Genomic DNA, 24,604 nt, shown 5'->3' on the forward strand with positions numbered 1-24,604 from the left:
TCATGGCAGGCACGAGGCCTGTGCACAGTATTTGGTATAATGTCAGTCGCCGGAGCAGAGCTGATTCTTTGTTCGTCAGTTCCTGATGCGTGGTGAAGGAACCAAGGTCCAAAGCAGCACTTAGTTCATTCTGACTTTGCTTAGTTTATCCTTCTTGGCCATGCTGTTGCCATTTTCCAGGTCGGTCTGACAGACTTTTTTTTTTTTTTTTTTCAAATTGTACATGACAACCCAGAAAAGCCAAAAAATTGGACATCCAAACTGTCCAGAGAATGCAAAGATTTGAGCAAATCAGTCATGCTATCTCTAGGCAACGCCGGAGATGGGGCATGGAGGAGCAGAGGGGGCTGGCTTGGTGAGCACAGGATGTCAGATTCTAGCAAGATGTCCGCAGAACAGTGGCGCCTCCAGCCCAGTTCACTCTGGTTTCGGGAAGAGCAGCAATTTCCCAGAAAAATCGCCAGCAGAGGCAGCTTTCCAAGAGTGGGAGCCCTCGGTCAGCACCAATGGCTTAAGATCACTTTTGCTGGGAAGTAAACGGATGTCAAACAGGACGAACAAAGCAGCAGCTGAGGGCACTAACAGTGGTAACTGGGAAGGTAGCCAGAGACGTGGCTTAGGCAATAGAAGCACAGGCTTGCCAGGCAGCGGACCACTGTCCATTCTGAATTGTCCAGCCCAGCAGGAAGCAGGCATTTGTGTATATTCCTGACCCAACATTTATCCAACGCCTGATATGTGGTGGGCACCAACCCAAGGGCTGGCTTCTTATAAACTCTGTTTATAATATAAACATATAATGCCATATGTTGTAGAAGACAGCACTGTGGACTTTTGTCAGATGAGGCAGAACGAAGTATGTGGCTAATCACTAGGGTATGTGATCCACCACTAGACTGAGCTGCCAGCTACAAGGGTACGGGCTCTGCTCAGGAGCACACACGTGTACTTCTTCATGACACTGCGCTAACCACCATGAATGGAATGGGCTTTAAAGACAGGTCCAGAATTCGACATCATTTTTTGTCTTGTGATTCAGAATTCTTCAAAAAATGCCACAACAGGGATGCAAATTTAACATACTTTATTGACTCAGGGGCCAAACATGGCAGCATTTGGTCAGTTATGAAGGCACCTCATTGAAAGATACATCACAGTGTTGTCAGGAGATCCCAGGCACAGGATTGGAGGATGAGAAGGACAATCTTTGGAAGATTTAGCTTAAGACATTTTGTTTCCCCTTTCACTGCTGAGTACTGAACCCAGGGCCTTGTAATGCCAGGCACATACGTGCCGCCGAACTGCATTCCTAGCCCGTGTTCACTTATTGAAAAGGCTCCTGGGGATGAACGAAGGCAAAGTTGTCGGACTAGTGTGTGCCGGGTGGCTGCTGAAGGCTTTGCCGCTAGAGCAGGCGACTCCAAGTGGGAAGAAGTATGTCATCTGTCTCCCCTTGCTCCCCACAATTCCAGTAAAAATGATTTGCTGAACCACCCTCCATGAGATCACACCCCCACCTCCTCCATATGTGCAGCCAAGTCTTTAACTTTATAGAATGGGGAGTCACTGGCAGCAGCCCATGGCGTTTGCTGCACACAGGATACACAGGTCCAGTCTGACGGCTACATTCTTGGCCTAGTGATCCATGAGCTCCTTACACGGAAGCTGAGGTCTCTTAGAGCATTAGCTTTGTGTTCCAGAGTAAATGAAAACTTGATTGCTTAAAAAATACCTTAGCTTGTTTATACCAATGACCTCCAATCACAGGTTTTTTTTTTTTTTAGAAAATTAATCTTTTCCCTTCCTTATACGTTACAAATTCCCACCTACGCATTTTTCAAAAATTCCTTCTAATTACAACACTGCCACTGTTCCAAATGCTCATCTTGAGCCCCTCACCACCTCCCTCACCATCCTTCCTTCCCGTGACCACCCTTTTCCCTTCTGCCCAGCACCTAAGAGCAGGGATCACACGCGGGGAGATGAGCAGGGTGCAGTCTCGCCTGGCCTTCTTTTACTAGGCTGCAATAGAGAGGAAAAAGAAAGAACAAAATGGGTTTTAAAAAAATCAAGTAAATATCAGGGAAGGCTGGCATGCAACCAAATGCATTAAACACTGGACATTTCTTTGCCGGGTGAAAGCTCTCATGCCCGCTGAGGTTACAACTCTGCAATCAAACAAAGCAAAAATACAATGCCAACCACAGAAGAGTATCTGTACCCCTATGGTTTTCCACCTGAAGCCCAAATGTTACAGGGGACACACACACACACATATACACACATATGTATATATACATCTATGGTCAGGTGGCAGATGTCTGTGTACAGATCACTCACATTCTATTAGCAACCACTGAGCTGTGAGACGCATGGAGCCGCCCTCATTCTGAGAAAGGCCTCCTGCTCCTGCAGGCCCAGCTGGTGGTTTTGGTTTCACTCCCTCACCCATTTCCAGCAGTCATGCGCTTTTCAGAAACACAAAAAGCCAGACTGGGTTTCTGTTAAGAACAGACAGAATTAATTTGAAGCTAAGGAAACAACGCAGGGCAGCAGCAGCCACTTGGAGGCCAAAAGGGAAGCAGGATGGCCACATACCCATGGGCCTTCCGACAGGTTCAGACAGGAGAGCGCAGGCCAGATGGGGACCGACAACTTTAGAGCCAGCTGGTTATGCAGAGGCAGGTGCCACCATTTACTGGTGATGTCACTGACTTTCTAATGGCTGTCCAGAGGCCGAAGGCTCGGAGGTCTCGTCACAGCAGCCTAGTATTTTATCTGTCTCAAATCATCCAGAGACCAAGAGGCACAGCCCAGAACATAGGACACTCGTAATAGTGGGAGCTAAGGTTACAAATCAAAGCTTGTTTTGGTCATATATGGCCTTGTTTTGGGGTGATCTTTTCTTGGGGAGCCTGTGGCTACACTTCATGGAATATAGGGTATAGGACATTTGAGAGGGACACATTTGATTTGGGTTTTACGTATTGTGTTTGGATAAATTTTTGATGGGAATGAATCCAAAAAGAGATCCTTCCCTAATCACTGGTTCATCCCCGGAAGCAGGCAAACAAAAACAAGCCTACCTATAACTGAGTCTGTATGTGGGGAAATAGATTTGGCTGCTCTGAGTTACCTAGCCCTAATGTTCGAAGGCAATCTGAATCCCAGAGGATCTTCTACCTGATTTAAATCTTTGACAACAACTCATTGTTTAGACGGAAATCCCAAGTGGTCTCAACTTTACAGCCTGTGATGTGGATCACAAAAATATTCCACCCTCGCCTGCTCCTCCAAGTAATTGCTGGAATCTCAGTATGTCTTTAAAATTCCATTTAAGAGGAAAAAATAACTGATTCCTGTGGATCCACTGCCTCGTGGTTTTGTTTCCTGTCAAGAATGTGTATCAGGAGCTATGACACTGACTTCATGTGACTGTACACTTGGAACCAGCTGCTTGTTACGGGTAAGTACCGTGACAAGAGTACCTGTGCCTGGAGTACCTGCCAGATAAATACTCAGCAGTTCATTTTGCCCAAATCATAGAATTAAGAGTGTGGCTAAAGGAGATTTTATGTGTGTATGTGTGTGTGTGTGTGTGTAAGGAGGGGGTATTATAGAACAGGAAGGGGATTATAGGGCAGGAGGGGAACAAATCTACTAAAACACATCTTATTTAAAAATGTTATAAAGAAGCTGGGCATAGTGGGGCATGCCTTTAATCCCAGCACTCAGGAGGCAGAGATGGGTAAATCTGAGTTTTCGGCCACCTTGGCTGATATGGTGAGTTCCAGGACAGCTGGAGATACACAGAGACCATCTCAAAATAAATAAATAAATAAACAAACAAACAAATAAATATTTTTTTAGAGAGGGCTATAATGATATCTAATACCGTGTGTGCTAATTTTTAAAAATGATTAAAAAAAAAAGGTATGGGTAAGAAAAGTAAACAGCTGGTAAAACATAGCCCAGGATAGAGAATGTAAGGTGAGCACACACACCAAACACATACAGAGAGTGCTGTACATACATGAGATACATCAAATAAGTGCTGTTTAATCAGTACATTAGAAGATTCCCTTGCTGCCTGAGGGAAGAAGTGTCCCTGCCTCCCTTGCCGTGCCCACCCATTCCTTTAACAGGGACAGAAAGAAGAAAGAAATTCCTCTTAGAGCCCAACATTAGATAAACATAACCAAGTCTTTACATGTGGCTTTGGAGAAGGCTGCTAGGATGCTGGCAAACACGACATCCGGGGTCTGGCATGCATCGATGGCACAGTGAATGCCCCGCTTCCTGTAGTACTCCACAAGCGGGGTGGTCTGCGTATGGTAGGCCTCCAGGCGGATCTTCAAGGCTTTCTCATTGTCATCTGACCTGCGGATCAGGGGTTCTCCAGTAATCTGAGGAGGAGAGGGAACAGACGGTGGGACAGTCATGACAAGTGTTCATCCTCTGCGATGCAGGAGGCCCCAGAAGCAGAAGCAGAAGCTGGGGGCCAGAAACAGCAATGCTTTTTGCTTGTTGTTCTGTGCCCAGGCTGCTCAACTTCTACCACAGCCCGTCTAGTCAGGAGAGAGACCCTGGAGACCAATCAGCTCCATTACCAACTGCAGTCTCTGCTGCTTACGTGTTCAGCATAATTAGTGAGCATCAGCCACTAACATCGTGAACGCAGCAAGTAAAGTGAGAAAGGACTCTGGTAGAATTGCTTTTTGAACCGTGGCCCGTATTTACAGACCCTGGACGACTTGCACTTGTCTCCCTTGACAAGAGGAAGCCCAGGAAATCTCACTGTTGTCTGCATGCTCCACAGCAGACCAGGAAGACTGTACCACAGATGAGACCCCAGAACAGCAGTCTCTGAGTACCCCAAGAGCAGGGCATTCTAGAGCACAATGGAAAGCAACGTTCTCTTCAGTGCCACCTCCTGGCAACACTCTCCTGACTGGACAACTGCTTAGATGGCCATGGTGTCAGGGTAAGCATAAAGCCACCTGGAGACACTGTCCAGATCTGTCACCAGCCATCTCATTTACAAGATAGTGAAATATTTTTCTGGCTGAGTGATGGAAGGAGGAGGAAGGAAAAAACAAACAAACAAACAACCCCCCTCCTGCCCCAACTTTACATACATCATCTTTCATGGGCTCCTTTGGAGGGTTGAACTCCTCATGGTAGGACCGGCCACTCTTGGGGTGAATCAGTCTGCAAGACAGCACATGTATTGTGAGTCAGGCTGCCTGGAAATACCTCTGTACTCCAGGGGACTCTGGAATGACAAGCAGAGACAGGGAAGAAGAATGGAAAACTTTAATCAGCAGAGACCCCAGCTAGCACGTCACACCAGGAAAATAAGTGGCTGTTTAGCAGAGGACAGCCATTGCTCCCCCTTGGTTAGAGGGTTAGGGTTAGGGTTTAAGAATGTTTCCTGCCTTGCCCAAGCATAAAGAAAGATGCTGGCAAGAACAACCTAGTCCAGACCTTAGGAGGACTCTGATGTTCAGTGCACACAGACATTCATCTAGTCATGCCATTTCCTAAAGAAGTTCCTAGCTGAAACCAGATCTTCCACTGCATCCACCTGGTTATGAAATGATGGATCACAACCTCTGCTACAAGCAGCACTTAGTAGGAATCAATAGCTCCAACAAACACGACAATCCTTACAAGATTAATACAAAGTGTTGGGGAACACAACACCTTGACTTAAGCTACTTCTGCACCGACACCCCACAAACATCTTAGATCACAAGTATGTGCCTGCTTGTGCTGTTTTCTAGCCTAATTTGGTTATAAAGCAAACACACTGCTTTAGACCCTTGTTCTTTCATCCACAAAAGGGAGTTGCTATTGGACTCGGGGCGGTGATATAGGGAGCCAACTGGTAAGACAACTGGCGTACCAGAGTGCCAACAGCAGACGTGACAAATGAGAACTCAAACCATTAAGAGACAAAATAAGTGACAGCCATTAGAACTGAGGTCACAGCCAGTTCAAGACTGCTGTGGTGAGATCCCTAGTTCCTGCCTTGCGTTCTTCCACCATCAGAAGGAAGTAGGAGGCAGAGCAGGAGGCAGAGAGCAAGTTTCAGGCCCTAGCCCTACCCACATACCTGCTGAGGAAACTTGGACAAACCCCCCACTCATCTGGCAGGCACATCCTGTGAGGTACAGGGTCTTCTGAGGAGGAAGAGCCACACTACACTACATCATTTCTAAACTAAGGGATCGGGTTTGTCTCCTATCCTCCCTCTATGGTCACCCTGCAGCCAGTCACAAGTCTCTATCGTTTCATGCGACTATGAGCAGGCTCCCAGGTGGAATCCTGATCTGCCACCCATCCCCAGCTTACAAGTCAGCACCAAGGTAGTATTTCAGAATGTGGTTTGTGCACCAATACCCAGTGGCTCCAGACCACGCCCACTCTTCTCGGCACCACAGACCTCCCCGAGCCCATCCTTTCTTCCAACTTCACCCATTTTGCCCTTGCAGCTTCCAAAGCATAGCTCCTACCGTGAGTCAACTAGTCTACCACAGGCCCCAACCTGAGCCCTCCCCACCAACACTCCTGCTGCCACTCCTGCCTGGGAAAGCGTCACTGAAACTGCCCTCACCCAGTCCACGCCGATGGCACAGCTCTCCTAGGCTCTCTCTCCTGCCCTCACCCAGTCCACGCTGATGGCACAGCTCTCCTAGGCTCTCTCTCCTGCCCTCACCCAGTCCACGCCGATGGCACAGCTCTCCTAGGCTCTCTCTCCCACTGCACTGAATGGTCAGAATGACCCCAGTTTCAGACGACTCTTTGAGATCAGAAGCAGGCGTCACTGTACTATTCCTCTAGAGCTTTCATGGTCTTCAGCCCTGGGGTGTGGTTTGATGTAGGAGCAGGCACCCAGGGTGCTGACCTCATTAAGTTCAAGACCTCCAGTGTCACTGGCTGTTACTGCCTGCTTTGTACCTCAAGAGTACCAAGCCTAGGGATGTTTCTTACTGTCCACCTGGCAATCCTACTGTTTCTTGGTCTAACATCAATTTTGTCTACTTCATGCCCAAAGGGACTATAAAGAAACACAGGTCTCTGTTGTGTAGAAGCCTATAAAATAGCTGGAAAGATTTTTAAAAAGTAAATTTGAAAAGAAAATTAATGTAAAGTAGTTTTGAATGTATCCCTCAGAGCCTTACAGAATAACACATCTCACACTGTTATCTATTCATATCTGGCTTTCCCCTTGAAGGTTCGGATTATAAACACACACACACACACACACACACACACACACACACACACACATTTGACCTCATTATGAAATCTAATACTCTAATAAAACAAGCCATTTTCTTCCTATTCAATATAAAATTGGCACGCCCTGTTAGCAGTGGGAGCATCAACTAGAAGAAATCCAGCTGTGTCCCAGGAAGGGCTAGCGAAGAACGATCTACACAGCATAGCCGTCCGAAAGCCCACGACACGGGCTTACTGCCTTCCCGAGGGCCGCTGAAATGGCAGGCATAAAAAAAGCTACATTCCAACCTGCACAGGACTGAACTAGGCCCTCTGAGTGCGGGTGACAGTTGTGTGGCCACTGGTCGTGGAACCAGGATTTATCCCTAGAGCCCATTCCTTATGGAGGGAAACCTTGCTCAGTCTAGATACAGGGGGAGGGCCTTAGACCTGCTTCAAGTGACTCCCATGGGAAGGCTCACCTTCCCTAAGGAGAAAATGGGGGGTGGGGTAGGTGGAAGGTGAGGTGAGTGGGAGGAAGGAAGGGAGAGGGAACTGGGATTGGTAGGTAAAATTTAAAAAGTTTGTTTAAAAAAAAATAAATTAAAATAAAATTAAAATTACATTCCTTACAGGCAATTCAGTATGCTAGGTTCCTTTACTGGTCTCCAATGGTGTACTCAGCCTGTTATTAATGGGTAACCCCATTCTGGGAGTAGTGTTAGTATTCAGGCATCTGCACTGGCCTGCCCTTGGGGTCCTAACAGGATACGTCCTCAGCTCTAGGCACTAAGAGCACCTCCTGCGCACATTCACTACGTTCCCTTTTAAAAGGGCCTTGACCACTTCCCATCTCTCTCTCTCTGCCTTTGTCTGTCTATCTGTTCCTTTCTCTCTCTTTCTGCCTCTTTCTTTTCTTCTGCTGCTCCTGTCTCCAAAGGCTGATCTCCCTCCCTCCCTCCTTTTACAGTCTGCTTTCCCTAATAAAAACCCCTCCGCATGAATCTGTTGCATGGTGTCTTTCCCACGCTGCTTTTTAAAAATGACAAGTAATGCTCATGCCTTTTTCTCATGATCTTCCCAGTCTGTTCTCCAAACAGGCATGTGCGGTGGCTTTCAAGAGCCCCAGGGTTCACACTGGTCAGGTGATCAAGAACACCCATGCTTGGCTGCAGCATAAGAAACATGACTGAAGCCCAGGACAGGGCCAAGTCCAAGTTCCCTGGCCACCAACCCAAAAGATCTAGATCTCAAAGAGGGACTTAACCAAACTGAATTCAAATGAACTAGAAGGTATGATAGCCAAGCAGCAGCCACCACTGACGACTGCACCCTGGACGAGTGGCAGGCCCTGTACTCACGAGAGCTTCAACTGTGCTCACACTCTAGAGACGCTCACCAATAAGTCTCTCCCCTTCCATCCATGATACAATAAAAAAATTACAAAGGTTCTCGTAGTGCTGCTGGCAGACAAGAAGCAGATACTGAGAAAGGGAGTAGAGAGAAACCACAGCCTGAAGCAGTGAGGATTTCTCAACAGATGCATTTCTATGTTTGACACTATTCCAGAGAAATAAGAAAACAAGCTGTACTATGAACCAAAATTTCTTTCATTAAAAGAAAAATGGGTGGGTGTTGAAGAGATGGCCCAGTGATTAAGAACATAGGATGCTCTTTCAAAGGACCCAGGTACAAACTACCAGCACCCACAAAGCAGCTCACAACCGCCTATAGCTCCAGTCCAGGGGAATCCGATGCCCTATTCTGACTTCCACAGGCACCAGCGCTTCTGCCCCACTGAGCTCTGAGCAAGCATGAAGGCATCTGCGGGGATATCTACCTTCCAGTGATCCTCCGGATCAGCAGGGAGTCTGGAATGCTGAACTCAATCACTGAATCAAGCTTCTCCTTCCTCTTCTCCATGAGGTCATCAAGCTGCAAAAGAGCATGGACCCACCTAAGCTTGATCAGCTCCATCCCCTTGAAGTGATTCACGTAAAGAGCCAGCATCTGCCACCGTGCAGCTGCGACAGACACTACTTACCATCTCAGCCTGCCTCACAGTCCGAGGGAAGCCATCTAGAAGAAAGCCATTCTTGCATGAAGGACTCTCCAGATTCTTCTCAATGAGCTCCACAACCATTTCGTCACTCACCTACAAGAAGAGAGCCCTGGGCTCAACTCTGTCATCTAGGTGACACATCCGAAACACAAGCTCAAGTCTAGGCATAGAAGACCTGGTTTCCAAACAGCAAGTCAGTTTGACTCCACAGATGCAAAAGCAGAGTAAATGTGGGGCGTCTCCATTATAGTTTGGATCTTAAATGTACCCCCTTGAGCTCATATATTAAAGGCCTGATCTCTAATACTATATTTTTAAACCTGATGTATGTGTGTTGGGGAGGGAGGGAAGGAGGGCACATGCACCATGGTACACACTTGGAGCCACTTCTCACCTTCGACCTTTACTTGGGCTCAGCACTGAACTTTAGGTAATCAGACACGAGTAGAACACACTCTTTTTTTTTTTTTAACCTTCTTAGCCATCTTGCTTGAGTGAGTATGTATTCTATCTGCCTCTATAAGGTGCGTAGCTTTGCTCTAATCACACCTTCCACAACAGTTCAACACAGCTCAGAAACACTGGCACCAAGCAGCCCTGGACTGGAACTGATCTAAAATAGAATTTTCTTCTTTAGTTGGCTTCTCTTACGTATTTATCACAGCCACGCAAAGCTGACCAGGACAGACTCCATCTGCAACACTCACACTCACGACCATAATCAGCTAGTGGCCACACATGTCCCTCTCCTTCAAACTCTAATGTGCTCCAATAAACCGGGCAAGGGAAGAGGGACCCATGGCCTGTGCCCCAGCAGGTCAGCTCTGTGTGTCTTAGGCCCTCTGGGCCTCTTCTGCCAGTAGCTGTTTAACCATCACACAACAGCTTATCAGCAACAAGCTGTCCTCAAGGTGAGGTACACGGCAGAGACGTCATCCGAGAACCAGGGGAGAAGAGCAGTTTGTCTAGAACGTAGGGACATACCAATTATCCCTGATTCACAAGTTCATTAGGCTAACAATACCACGACTGATATGCTTGCTTATTTATTTATCTGATCTGGGCTGTCTAAGGCATGGAAAAGAATGGCACTGAATTGGCAATGTGGACCAGAAACAAGAACTGAAAAGCCACCACAGCGTAGTTTAGGCCTTTCCAAAAAATAAAAATAAAATACAATAAAAAATCCACCAAAAGTCTTTCATTTCCCTCAGGGCTTTTAAATAGAGACAAATTCCCACCTGTATTACAGCACAGGCTGTCAATCTTGTCTAGTCTTTATCTTCAGAACTGGCTATGAACTTAGGGACAAAGTATAAACTCTGCAACTGATGGAAGGCTCGGAGATAAGCAGTCTCACTGCCACAAGCCCATTCTCTCTCACACAGAATTTCCTGCCAAAACCCAAAGTCCAAAATCTCTGTCTTTCCTGCTTGATTCATGGCCTCTCTGATATAAAGGGAACGGTAGGAAAGACTGGTTGTGGTCCACACCTACCATCTCAACACCCGAGAGGCCAGCCTGGGACACAAGTAAGGGCCAGGTCAACTAGGTAAACACGCCAAATCTTGCTTCCAAAACAAAAACAGGGATGAGATGATGAGTGGGTAGCAGCGCGTGCCACCCAAGCCTGACAACCTGACCTTGAACTCAGCACCCACGTGGTGGAAGAAGAGAGCTGTTTATCAAAAGTTGTCTTCCAACCCCCACATGAATGCTGTGGCAGACGAATGCACACACTGACAGAGTATAATTTAGAAAATTAAAAACAGGAACAAAACAAGGGCCAGAGGAACTGCAGTGTGGCCCAGTGGTCCGGCTCTTGCCCGCTGTGTTCAAGAACAAAGTGACTTCTGATAGTGTTACTAAAGTCATGCTCTAGAATAAATGCTAGAAGCAAGAGCTGGCCCTAAGTAAAGGTTTAGTCAATTCACTGTATTTGTCAAATCAAGCCAACTGGTTTATGACACAGGCTTACTTTCCCACAACTACCAACCAAGTAACTAACTCCCTTGTCAGAATTAGAGCACAGGGCTGGAGAGACAGCTCAGCTGTTAAGAGCTAGGCTCACAACCAAACTATAAGAAATGGAGCAGTGAGCCACAGAAGAGCTTTATGGGCATTCTGTGGTCTCCCAGAACTTCCTCTGCATACACCCTAGAGTCTTGTCCCAGGAACAGTGCTTTTATTTTGTTCTATTTAGTTTGGGTGAATTACAAAAAGTATTACATAGTATCTTCAAGAATACTGTGAACACATAGAAGGGGCTGGAGGAAGAAAAGGGAATGGGAGTAGGAAATGATATAATTATATATACATACATATGTGTATGTATGTATGCATCTATATTGTTTGTTTCTTTGTTTTGAGAGGTTTCACTGTATAGTCCTGGTTAACCTGAAACTCAAATTCAGAGACCTGCCTGCTTGCTTTTCAGTGATGGGATTAAAGGTGTGTGTGGCTGGCTGGCACACACACACACCCCTAAACTTGAAATTTTTATTATTTTATGTTTATGCATGTTTTGTCTGCATACTGCGTGCATGCTTAGTGCTTGCTGAGGTCAGAAGGGGTCGGATCTCAGGGAATTGCAGTTGTGACTGCCATGTGGGTGCTGCTAATCAAACCTAGGTCCCCTGAAAGAGTTATAAGTACTCTTAACTATTGATCCATCTCTCCAGTACTTATAATACTACTTTAATTAAAAAGAAAGAAAGGAAAAAAGAATCCCGTGAAAATAGCTGGCAAGATGGTTTGAGAAAAGTGCTTGCCCCCACACACAAAATAATAAAACTATACAAATAAGTTGTGAACCAATAATAATAATAAGTCCAGAATCAAACAAATAATGTGCTCTGCTCAAAGTTCCTGTACCTGCCAGTCTGTTGGAAACATCTCCACACAGGACTAACTCAGAGGACTTTCTAGGACGGCAGAAATGCTCTGTGACTGCACTGGCTGGTGAAGACTTCCAATGTGTCTCCGATGAACAAGGAAGTCAACACCCAGAAGCCCATGCAGCGGGGCCACCACTCTGGACTCGGAACGGCAACACTCGCAGGTACGACCAAACCTACCAGTTTTCCAGCATCCATCGTCGCCTTCAGCTTCTTGCCCAGCTCTGAACCTGAAGCCACCATGGCTCTCAGCATGTCCCCAGTGGCCAAATGACAGACACAGAAGTTTTCTGCCAACCTGGGTGCCTGTGGAGCCAAAGACAAAAACCAAGAAAGAGTGAGCATTGTGAACCTGGCACTTACTGGCTGTGTGAACTTAAGCCAAATGCCTACTTCCTTGTTTGTAATAGGAATGACAGCATCTTACCTTATATTCTAATGAAAAGCAATTATAGGGTTATTGTAAGAACTCTATGATTGCATGATATCCCAAGTAAAGTACTTGGAATCCACTTAGCACGCAAAAAAAACTAGCTATTCCCACTAACCACGCCACTGAAACACAAGCTCACGGCCCCTGCTATAACTGAGAACAAACACAGCAGCTATGCAATACTTCACATGACTGCTGTGACACTTAGACAGCCCACTCTCTAAAGCAGACAGGCCAAGGCCGGCACACTGTGTGCTCAAGTGTCTACCACAGGGTGAATGTGTTATTGTGGTATGCTGTGGCCACTAGGCCTCGCAGCTGGGGCAGGCAAGGCAGACCTGCTGCAGTATTCTGGCTAAATCCTCCTTGGCGCAGGCCCAGAACAGTTTCCACATCTGTTTAACATGAAGAATGCATCCCCTCAGAAAGTCACTGGATGTGTACATGCTGTGCGCAGGCATCGCCTGTAGGTCAGTTTTAGGAGGTGTTTGGTTTGTTTTGTGGCAGGGTTTTGCTATGGAGCTCAGGCTAGTCTCATGATCTCGATCCCCAGCCTCCTGAGGGGCTGAGATTACAGACACATTGCCCCCGCTGACCCAACATGGCCTTTTGGCCAAAAGTGTAGGCTCAAGCCAACCCTCAGCACCTCAGTCCCGACTTATACGGCTTGAAGAGTTACTTCTTCTCTCTAGTTTGAAATCTCTAAGTAAAACGGAGAGGGTAGTGAGACCATATCACTGAGCCCATACGGGTTCTACACAGAACTGGCACATGCAAAGTCCTCCGTGAGCAGTAGCTGCTACAGCAACCTCTGTCCTGGTTCTGTTCATTCAGGCGGAAAGAAAATATTCGCTCACGCCTCTTCCATGAACCCTGGAGCCAAGGAAATGGAGGGCTAGGAGACCCAGATCCCAAAGCTCACAGACCGTGCTGGAATAGACATAGCTCAGTGGTAAGGCACACACAAGGTATCACCATACGCATTTAGCTTTTCCCATAATGACATCAAACAGATGCACACACTCAGAGCCTGGTGGACTTTAAATGGAAAATGGTCTGGACACTCCAATATCGGTTCTGTATTCACAGGTGGAGCTTTCTGTTGAGTTGTTTTAGGAGGTAAGTAGCTGGGATCCCTGTTTAAACTAGTTCACTGGGCGTGATCTTGGGCACAAAACAAAAATCGATGGGGCTCGATGCAGGAAATTCTGGTCCTGTGATTCACAGATTAATTCCACTGAGGGAAAGTGTTAGGGACTGCACCCTGGAGAAAAGAAGGTCAGCAACCGATGGCAACGGAAAAACCCACTGCACTGTGGACACACCCCCAGGGAACAGAGCTTTCTATCAATCTACTCCTTGTTTATTAAAGTTAACTTGAGTGGACAAATCACAGAAGCCGGGGTCAAAACACCCGAGAAAAGCTGCGCCGGGAACTCAAGTGTTCGACTGTTATCCCGCAGTGTCGGCTGCTCACACTCCTTTCCAGGTGACTCCACAGCTGCATGAAGAACACACACCACCAACAGGGCAGATGTGGCCAGGTGGGAAACTATGCCTTCGCTTTCTGCTGGCCGTGCGGGAGATCCTGTGCTGTGAAGACCATGGATGGGCTCTGTCTAAGGCACTCAACCGCTCTGCGATACGGGGCTGGGGCAGACAGCTCAGCTGGAAAGGCCCTTGCTCCATGACCACAATAACCCGGCTGAGTTCTAGCTCCAGAAACCATGTTTTTTAAAAAAAACCTGGGTGCGGTGATGCTTGCTAAGGACCCCAGCCAGTGCTGGGGTGGAGACAGACAGATCCCTGAGCTCACAGGCCAGCTAGTCTAACCTATTTGATGAGCACCAGGCCAGGGAGACATCCCGCCTAGAGAAAAAAAATTATATATATATATATATATATATATATATATATATATATATATATATTGTCGCTCAGAGTCATCTCTCAGCCCAGAAATTGTTAAGGAAATTTACTGTAGCCGTGCTGACATGAATCATGTAATATGAAATTATACAGGTACAAGAGGAAGTGGTGGGAAGAAAACAAACATCACTGAGCAGGCCCTCGTCAGGAGTGCAGTCAGCTGCTAATAAGGACCAGGCAGTCTAAGCAGGGGATGGGGGGTAAGGGGTGGGCGGGCAGGAGAGTCCATGAAGGGATCATCTGGAGTAAAATACACTCCTGCCCTACTGGAATGGATGCCCACTGCTGGCAGATCTTCTGATTTTCACCAGAAAATGAGCTGTAATTTCTTGTTTTTTAAATTTCACAACTGAAAACATTTCATAGTCAACCCATTACTTAGAAAGCTGACCAAAAAAAAAAAAAAAAAAAAAAAAAAAGGGGGGAACAAACCAAGCCTTTAAATGGGTTTTATAAAGCACAGCACTGGGTAAGCAAATAGGGGATGGAAAGTTTGTACAAGTTAAGCGCTAGCTGTGGAACATGCTTGGAATCTCACACTTACGATGCTGAAGCAGGAGCACTGCTGAGTTTCAGGCCAGCCTGGGCTACCTGCTGAGAAACTGTCTCAAAAAAAAAAAAAAAAAAGGCCGGGGGGGGGGGGGGGGGGGGTCCAGCAAGAAGAGGAGATATCTCAAGGAATGAAAAAGGAGTAATATAGTCAGAACCCTACGGCTTTACCACCATAATTAATTGCCAGACTTAGGAAACCCATAGCAACCGCTCCAAATATTGGAAGTGTCTGAAGGAAGGACAAAACACAGCAGCGCTTGGGTAGCCAGGCCAAGAAACTGAATCTGAAAAACTATGCAGCAAACCAAAGATCTGCAGGAATGGAAGAGGGGAGCATATTAAACACACCAAAGGAACACTAATTGAAAACTTGTAGGTTTCTTCCACAAAACTATAGCGTAAGAAAGAGGAACAGGGTAACCAAGATGGATGAGCAGGCAAAGGCCGCCATGCCTGATGGCCTGGCTTCAATTCCAGGGACCCATACGATAATCTAATGATTGAAAAAAATAAAAACACAAAGACTTAAAATTATATGTATGAAACCAATAGAAATTTGAACACTGACTATTGAAATTTGTTAATTTTTAGGGGATATTGTATTTATGTTTTAAGTTTGTTTTAGAGATACTAAAATATATTGTAAAAATGTTACAGTGTCTGGAACTGATCTATCATAATTTGAGGGAATGTGGACGGGGAGGCAGTGTCTGCCATCAGCTGATGGTTTCTGGGGGCTCACTACACCATTCTTTCCTTCTTATGGTTCTGAGGAGTAAACACAAGACCTTACACAGCTAGGTAAATGAGCTACCAGCAAACACATTCCCAGCTCTGTTATTCTGAGGCAAGGTCTTAGTAAGACGTCCAGGCTGATCTCATTCTTAACCTGGACAGGTCTTGAACTCGTGAGCCTCCTGCTCCAGCCTCCCTAGCAGCTGAGATTACAGCCTTTCATCTGCACCTTTATGTGTATTTAAAACTTACAATAAAAAGTTTGGGTGTGTGGGGGTGTGTCTCCAGGCTGTCACACTGCAGTCTCTGTGTGAACTTTTGTTCAACGCTATAAAGCTACAACCACCAATATTTTTATGGCTCCCGGTATAGAGAGGGAGGCGGATGGAGGTTGAGCGATTGTTGTATATTTCTGAAGACCCAGTTCTTTGTTTCGTGGTGTTGTTTTTGGACACACAGGGTCTCACTCTGCAGCCAAGCTAGTCTCAAACTTGGCCGTAGTCTTTGGGATTACAGAATGTATGAGCTGTTTCTCTCACTTTCTCTTCCTTTTGGTTTTTTTGAGACAGGGTTTCTCTGTGTAGCCCTGGCTGTATTGGAACTCACTATGTAGACCAGGCCGGCCTTGAACTCACAGATGCCTGCCTCTGACTCCTGAGTGTTGGGATTAAAGGCCTGTATCACCACTGGCTCGGCCACACTTAGCTTTCAAGTCAGACTTCTAATTACTTCACAAAGCCTTCTTGGACCAATGCCTGCCACTCTGGTACCTTCTTCCACGAGCTCACTGGTGTACTGTCCTCCCAACCCTGAATAAATCAGCTTGGCGACGAACTGCAACAGAGCCGGGCGCAGAGAGATCTGCTGCTGAGGAGTCAGCATTCACTGTGTTCCTGCCAGGTGCCATCCCAGCAATGAGGAATGGATGGGTGCCCCCAACAGAAAGGCTATGAGCTTCAATAGCCTCGTACGCTCTTCCTTTCCCAGGTGAAAACACGGGAGCTAAGAAATCACATAGCTTGCTAGACTGTAAGGCCCTGACTCAGCACTGGAGAGCTGTCGGTTTCATGGCTGAAACAATCAATGCCAGGAGAAACTGCAAAAGGTCACACAGGAGCGGTCCTGTCCATGACAGTAACTCATAGTAGGAGCTGTCCACATCCAAGATTCAACCTGCTTAGACTGCAGATTACCTAACTACTGAGAGTGACAGCAACAGGAACGAAGATATGTCAACACCACTGAGTGCAAGGTAGTGTGGAACCTCAGAAAAAAAGAACCTGGAAGTTTATAGAGAGAGATGGTATAGTGGTCCTTTGTGACCTACAGCCCAGAGGCAGAGGTAAAGTCAGAGGAAGTGAACTAAGCCTTCCACCTCCTCTCTCTCCTCATCACCCCCATTAACCTGGGGACTTCATCCATCTCCAGCAACTCCATCAAGTGTCAGGAGATGTGACAGGCATTGCAGAGGTCCCCACAAGGAGTCAGATGATGAGCTGCTGGCCAAAACTTTTAGAACTTGGCAAACAGGACAGGTGACACGGCCGAGCAGGTAAAGCAGCTTGCCATTGAGTCTGATGACCTCAGTTGGCTCCCTGGGCTCCACTTGGTAGAAAGAGAAAATGATTCCAGCAAGTTGTCCTCTGACCTCCATCTATGTACCATGGCATGCATGGCTATCTTTAAAAAAGTAACAATAAACTCAGTAGTGCTAGCAAGACTGGGGACAGAACAGTGTCCATTTGCTTGAGAAGCCTGCCTTGAAAGAATTCCTTTAAAGATCAGCAAGGTCCCAAGGCCTAGGGTCTGGCAGGGAGGTAGGGGTGAGAAGTGGGTGGGCCAATAACTCAACGTATGAGTTTCCAAATCCTGTGAGATCATAAATCCCAATCCTGACCTATGGCCCAGATGCCAAGTGAGGCCCTGGAGTGGGGCAGAAGGCAGCTCCAATCCTCTGGAGGTACACGTCTTCAAGAAGCAGATGTCACTGATCTTGGAAAGCCATTGGACCTTTGGGCCTGCTCTCCTACCTGCTGGCTCAGTATGTTAGCGTCCCAAGATCACACAACTAAAAATCATTAAGAGTTATCTTGTGCCACTCACAACCCGCATGGCTCCCGCGCTTTATAAACACGACCAACACTTTCACCTCCAGCTTTCGGGTGAACTGGAAGGGTTTTCGCCCATCCCCCCAACGCTGGTGCCTCAATCATGACCCTGCCTCACTCTTGGCAGTACGCCTCGATCAGCACACGCCAGCTCTCACTGTGCTCCACGTGCTAGTTATTAATCATTAAAAAAAGTTCTACCCCCTTGTGTATGGAAGTTATCCCTGACTCAGGACAATCCACTCCCAACTCGGAAGGCGTCTTGGCCACAAAGCTTTCTCCCACTCGGGCCTGGGATCCGGAGCTTCAGTCTGGGGGGATCACCCTACCAGTCACGATTTTCAGATAACAGCCCTTGGATCCCCAAACACGACCCCTTAGCCTGGGTTCCCCCCAAGAGCCCCAAGTCCACTTCAGCCTCCTCCTACCTCCGACTGAGACCCTCCCCTAAACACCGCGCCACAGCCTGGGTCCCCCGCGAGGGTCTCTGCAGGCCAGAGCTCACCGTCCCGCTCCGGAGCGGGAAAGAAGCTTCCGGCTCTCCGACCGTCCTGACCTTGCAGCTCCGCGGGATCCGCCGCCGAGCGTGCAGAGGAGCGGACACTCACCTGGGTCCCCTTGCCAGCCCCGGGCGGCCCCAGCAACACGGCCCGGATGCCCTTCCGACTCTCCGGCTCGGGAGCCAGCGCGCTGGGAGCCATGTCTGCCAATGCCTCACTCCGCCAGCCGCCAGCACACCTCACCGGCCGGGCTAGCGCTTCCAGGCCAGCGCACAGACTACTCCGGGCTCGCACTGGCTGCTCGCCGCGTCCGTCAGCCCTCTAAGCCCGCCCACGAGCCTGACGGATGTTTGTGTTTACCAATCGTACGACAAGCCTGAGGGACTCTGTTTCTGATTGGACAGAGAGTTGAGAAAGAGCGAGGAAGAGGCGGGCCAGCCTGGGAAGAGTGGGGCTGAGAGCGCGTGCGGCTTTCGGCTGGTGTGGGTAGTGGGCGGGAAAACGAGATGGAAGCCCGGAGCTGGAGGGAAGTTCTAGTTTGGCGTTTGACAGTTAATGACTCTGGAGGCTCCTTTTGAACCCTGTGAAGTTGCCCGTGGGAGTGTAAGTGGGTAAAAATCACTCTGTGAAAACAGATTGGCAATAACCTATCTTATACCCTTTGCGCCAGTAATTTCACTTCCAGGAATTCAAAGGACCTAACCAAGGAGTATGCAATGATTCTTTAACAAAGATGTTGATCGCCTTATTAAAACATTCCCAAAGCCCAACACACTGAAATAGCTCAAATGTCCAACAATAAGATTGGTTAAATAAATTCCAACAAATTTCTATTCTGGAATATCCCCCCCCCACCACCCACCCTGTTTAATCACAAGGGCAAATGCTCCCCCGCCCCCCAAAAAACTCGCATCAGTTACAAGAAAGCCCAGTTTTGTTTGACCCTTTCAAAAGCAGACCTCTGGAGTGTGGTTAGGGGAACATCTCCCCTAAAAGTCCCTGTAAAAAGTTGTACAATGAATCAATCCTACAATAACCTGGTGTGTAGACTATAGCTAGCTGGGAGGACCACACTGAAAGCTTGTCTAGGCGAAGTGGTGAACTCAAGTCTAGCCTGGAGAAGTTAATGAGACCTTGACTCAAACGGAAGAAGGCTGGGGCTATAGTACAAAGAGGGGTTTCTGGGTTTAATCCCCAGGACTACAAACAAAGTAACACACACACACACATGCACACACACACATGCCTATACAATCTCCCTGACTTTTAAGTCAGGAAAAAGAGTTTTTATCCAGAGAGATAAGCCTGTTTTGGACAAGGAAATGATGTCTCCAGCGTTTTGGTGTGTCAAAATTTTATCCCGGCACAAAGAAGCCTTTCTCAACCTTTAGTGAAAACGCAATTGGGAAACCATTGCTTCCCCACAGGCACATAGCAACCGTTTTCTACATCCTAGTGGTAAATCTGCTGCCCCTTCAGCCACTTTAATTCATGGATGGCAACAGGCTGGCTAGATCAGCTGGTAAAGACATTGGCCACCAAAGCCTAAGGATTAGCGTTTGAGTCCAAAGATACAAAAAAATGGAAGGAAAGGACCAGCTCCCATAGGTTGTTCTCTGACCTCCACATGTGTGCTGTGGTACACATAAGTTTTCATATGCACACATGCACACATACACACAAAAAATAGTAAATTAATAAATCTAAAGGAAAAAAAGAAGCCGGGCGGTAGTGATGCACGCCTTTAATCCCAGCACTTGGGAGGCAGAGGCAGGTGGATCTCTGAAAATCTGAGGCCAGCCTGGTCTACCAAGCCAGTTCCAGAACAGCCAGAGCTGTTACATAGAGAACTGTCTCAAAAAACAAACAAACAAGCAAACAAAACCAAAAAGGAAAAAAAGAGAAGCTACTATCCATTTCTCTTGTTCACCCTGGTCTTTCATGGGAGCCTGCTTGATCTTGTTAGTTTCTCTTAGTGGCCTTGAGGGAAGCACCGGTTATTGAATCATTTTTAAGAAAGAAAACTGAGGGACTGGAGAGATGGCTCAGCGATCCAGAACACTGACTGTTCTTCCAGAGGACCTGGGTTAATTTCAGCACCCATATGGCGACTCACAACTGTCTGTAACTCCAGTTCTACGGGGAACCGACACCCTCACATAGACATATATGCAGGCAAAAAATGCACATAAAAATTTAAAAAATGTTTTCAAAAAGAAAGGAAGCTGAATTTTAGAGACATGTAATGTCGGCTCAAAGTTATATACTCACAGGACTATAAGTAAGACTGTAAGACAGGGGATGGGGTAATAGCTCAGTCAATAGTGTCTACCACTCAAGCACGAGGACCCGAGTTCAGATCCCCAGCACTTGTCTGTAATCCCAGCACTGAGAAGGTAGAAACAGGCAGACTCCCAGAGCTCAAGGACCTGAAAGTCTGGTCTAATCAGCGAGCTCCAGATCCAGTGGAAGACCTTGTCTCGGAAGATAAGGTGGAGGGACTGGAGAGATAGATGACTCAGGGGTTACCCACAATGGTAACTCACAACTATGTGTACCTCCAGTTCCAAGGATCTGATACGTTTTTCTGACTTCCAAAGGTACCAGGCACACACATAGTGCACACACACACACATACACGCAGATGAAACACATAGTGCATACATATGTCCATGTAGACAAAACACATAGTTCACATACATACATGCAGAGAAAACACATAGTGCACACATATACATGGATGCAGAGAAAACACATAGTGCACGCACATATGTACACGTAGACAAAATGCTCACACATATAATATAAAATAAATAAATCTAAAACCAGAAGGTGGAAAGAAATAGAGGAAGAGAGCTGATGCCAACCTCTGGTCTCCCCACCAATGTACATACACATGCATAGCTACACTCATGTGCAGAAACACACACCCCCACACACAGTCAGGTGGCAGGAGACTGGAAGCCAGGTTAGAGATGCAGACCTGTGATTCTAGCGTTTGGGAAGTGGAGGCAGAAATTCAAGGCCATGTTGAGCCGCAAAGTAAGATCATGCAGCCTGGGCTATGTGAGACTCTACCTCAAAAACACAACAACAGAACAAGCAAGCAAACAAACAAAAGACGGGGGGGTAACCCAGAAGGCACAGGGCGTGTGGGAGCAAGCACATTTTCTCTGGGGGAAGCCTCTGTGTAGCCGACATTCCTTTCCTTCATTCCCTTTCACTGGTGATGATGAATCCCTGTTATAATTCTGCCGAGGCATGGACTCCCCTAACCCCAGCAGGGAAAGCAACTAAGACTACATTTAAGTAAGACAAAATGTAAGGTTTGTTTGTTTAGGGTTTTTGAGACAGGGTTTTTCTGTTTAGCCCTGGCTTTCCTGGAATTTGTTTTATAGACCAGACTGATCTTGAAGTCATAGATCTGCCTTTCTCTGACTCCTGAGTGCTGGAATTAAGGACGTGCGCCACCGTGCCTGGCTTTGTTTGTTTGTTTGTTTGTTTGTTTATTTAGAGACAGGCTGTATCCCAGGCTGGCTTTTGACTGGTTATGTAGCTGAGGGTGACCTTGCACTCCTGATTCTCCCACCTTTACCTCTAGAATGCTGGGGTTACTGCCTTGTACTGACATGTCTAGTTTTATGCAGCTCTGGGGTTTGAACCCAGGGTTTCAGGCCAGCTAAGAAAGCATTCTACCAATTGAACAACATCTCCAGTTCTATTATAAAATATTCTAGGCTTTGAGGCATAATAAGAACCATAATAAAAAACACAAGAGAAGAAAAAAAGTCTTATTCATGTAGTTACCTAACTGTTAATTTTTTAATAATAATTGCTATTACTATGAGCCAACCAGTAGGGTAGGCTATTTTCGCATATCTGCTCATTCAGATCACCTGTGCACGCAGCAGTTGCTCTATTATCAGCGTGTTTTAGATGGAGCAAACTAAAGCACAGAGAAGCTAAGTGCGGTACCTCGCCCAAGGTCATATGACTAACCTGTGGCTGAGCAGAGAGTTGAGCTGAGGTCTGTGTGTTTGGTGCCAGGTAACAGATGTGGCGCTCACAGTCCAGCTGGTTCCAGCTGGGGTGATAATGGAGGTCTCTGTGAAACAGAAGGACCTTGAAGAATGGAGAAGATTTGGCTTTGGAACAGGAGGTGTTTCAGACTGCGAGAAGATTGGGAGGAAAGCCCCAGGAGCAGGAGAGAGACTTTTATTCAGTGAGCTTTGGCGAATTGGGCTTTCAAAGGGTAGTAAGGATCAGGTTCCTGTTAAAGATTGCTTAGAGGGGTTTGGGCGATGGTGGTGCACGCCTTTAATCCCAACACTTGGGAGGCAGAGGCAGGCGGATCTCTGTGAGTTTGAGACCAGCCTGGTCTACAGAGCTAGTTCCAGGACAGGCTCCAAAGCCACAGAGAAACCCTGTCTCGAAAAACCAAAAAAAAAAAAAAAAAATCACTTAGAGGACAGGCTAGAGTGGAGAGAGCACAGGCAAAAGCAATAGCCTTAATGCTTGATAGCTTCCTTAGCTTCTGTCAATGTGATACAAGCTAGAGCCATCTTGCAGCAGGGCCCCAGACCTTAGCACAACTGACTCCATGGGAATACCACACAGGTCATAAAACTCAGCACATAACATCACCAGTCAAAATGAAAACAACGACTTAATCCATCAAAGTCCATAGTTCTGAGAAAGTCTGTAAATACACTAGCCTTGCTTTTTTTTTTGGCCTCTGTAGTTCTGTTTATGGCTAACTGTTCTTGTGAACTGAAGTATGTCAACCCAGAACATGGTTTTTGTGCTTAAAAGCTCACCCTGAGAAAGGCTTGGGGTACACTGGGATCTCGAGCACTCAGTGCAGTCACCAGCTAGCTAATAAAGACTTTCCGTGGGCTTAAACCCATGTCTGAGCAGTCTTCTCTGGCGAATACTCCTACACACAACATTTCAGGAAGAAAAACCCTCAAGTGAGGAATTCCTTCGCTCTTATTGGCTTGTGGGCATGTCTATGGGGGTATTTCCTTAACTGCTAATTGCTATAGACAGACCCAATCCTCTGTGGGCTGTACTACCTTGAACAGATGGGCCTGGGATGTGTAAGAAAGGTAGCTGATTAAACCCAGAGGAACAAGCCAGGAAGCAGTCCCCAGGCCTCTGAGGTCTCTAATTCAGTTCTTGCCTCTAGGTTCCTGTCTCGAGTTCTTACCCTGCCTTTCCTCCGGGAAGGACTGCAAGCTGTGCCAAGAAACAAACCCTTTCTCCTCAACTTGCTTTTGGTCAGTATTTCTATCACAGCATCAAAGAAGCAAGGCAGAACAGTTTCTCAAAGCAGGGCACACACTAATCCCTAGCACCCTGGTCAGGCTTGATTTTTGCTTTATAATACCCTTTGGACTTCAGACCTTCAAAACTGTAACAAGTGGCTGGGCTGTACCCCCAGCCACATAAGCAGTCTAGTGAGGCATGTCTTGATCCCAGAACTGGGGAGGTAGAGAAAAGAAAAATAAACCAAAACTAAAGGAACACACACACACACACACACACACTGAGAGAAAGAGAGTGCCTGTAGCATAATAAATCTGTTATTCTACAAGCCACTCCATTTATGACAGTTGTGACAGCAACAATAGGAAGTGCACACAGCTTCTGTGGGTGTGAGTAGTAGAAACAGATTCTGGGCACACTGTGCCAAAAAGGAATTCATTGGGAAGATACAATTGTACAACCACAGGGCCCCGGAATGACAGGAGCTAGAGTAACCCAGAAGGAGGAATGAGTGAACAAAGCCGAGGGGAACTTTTATTCTCTGCCTCAGCTTTTTCCACAGGGAGGGACCTCCTTTAGAGTGACACTCTTCCATCTTCCTTCCATCTTCCTGTTCCTCCTGGAGGAGGAGGAATGACATACAATGTCTGACTAGTGTATTTACAGAGAATCAGCTGAACCCCGGGATGATAGGGGTGTGTCCACCCACCAAGCCTAAAACCTTTTTCTTCGTAAGAGGTGAGGTCTTATGTTGCCCAGGCTGGCCTTGAATGTTGAGGCTCAAGTGATCCCCCTGCTTCAACTTCCTGAGTAGCTGGTTGGGACATAGAGCCTGGCTAAAGGTATTATCTGGCATTATCTGGGTCTGAGCGGAGAAGTACAACTTTGGTACC

General features: G+C 46.9%; 1 protein-coding gene across 2 annotated transcripts; it reads right to left on the reverse strand.

Annotated features, from left to right (window-relative positions):
• Positions 1–1,067: 1,067 nt before the first annotated feature.
• Positions 1,068–18,741, reverse strand: Ak2 (adenylate kinase 2). Of its 2 annotated transcripts, XM_038332712.1 has the most exons (7): positions 18,552–18,740; positions 12,367–12,492; positions 9,272–9,382; positions 9,068–9,162; positions 5,139–5,211; positions 4,211–4,406; positions 1,068–2,022 (listed from the first exon to the last, which is right to left on the reverse strand). In XM_038332712.1, exons 1-7 carry the CDS (start codon positions 18,642–18,644, stop codon positions 2,018–2,020), a joined length of 699 nt encoding a protein of 232 aa, XP_038188640.1. In that variant the 5' UTR covers positions 18,645–18,740; the 3' UTR covers positions 1,068–2,017. The 2 variants fall into 2 exon arrangements, with proteins under 2 accessions (XP_038188640.1, XP_038188639.1); XM_038332711.1 differs by lacking the exon at positions 1,068–2,022 and having other exon boundaries at positions 4,040–4,406; positions 18,552–18,741.
• Positions 18,742–24,604: the final 5,863 nt, after the last annotated feature.

Source organism: Arvicola amphibius, chromosome 6 (assembly GCF_903992535.2).
Source record: "Arvicola amphibius chromosome 6, mArvAmp1.2, whole genome shotgun sequence".
Classification (NCBI taxonomy): Eukaryota; Metazoa; Chordata; class Mammalia; order Rodentia; family Cricetidae; genus Arvicola; species Arvicola amphibius.

Bases quoted from the DNA above. Each gene is read 5' to 3' on its own strand.
- Ak2 (XM_038332711.1), bottom strand. From the start codon at position 18,644: ATGGCTCCCAGCGCGCTGGCTCCCGAGCCGGAGAGTCGGAAGGGCATC. The intron at 12,493-18,551 runs GTGAGTGTCCGC...TTGGCTCCACAG, and splicing joins GGGCTGGCAAGGGGACCCAG to GCACCCAGGTTGGCAGAAAA. The intron at 5,212-9,067 runs GTAGATATCCCC...GCTGTCTTGCAG, and splicing joins ATCCGGAGGATCACTGGAAG to ACTGATTCACCCCAAGAGTG.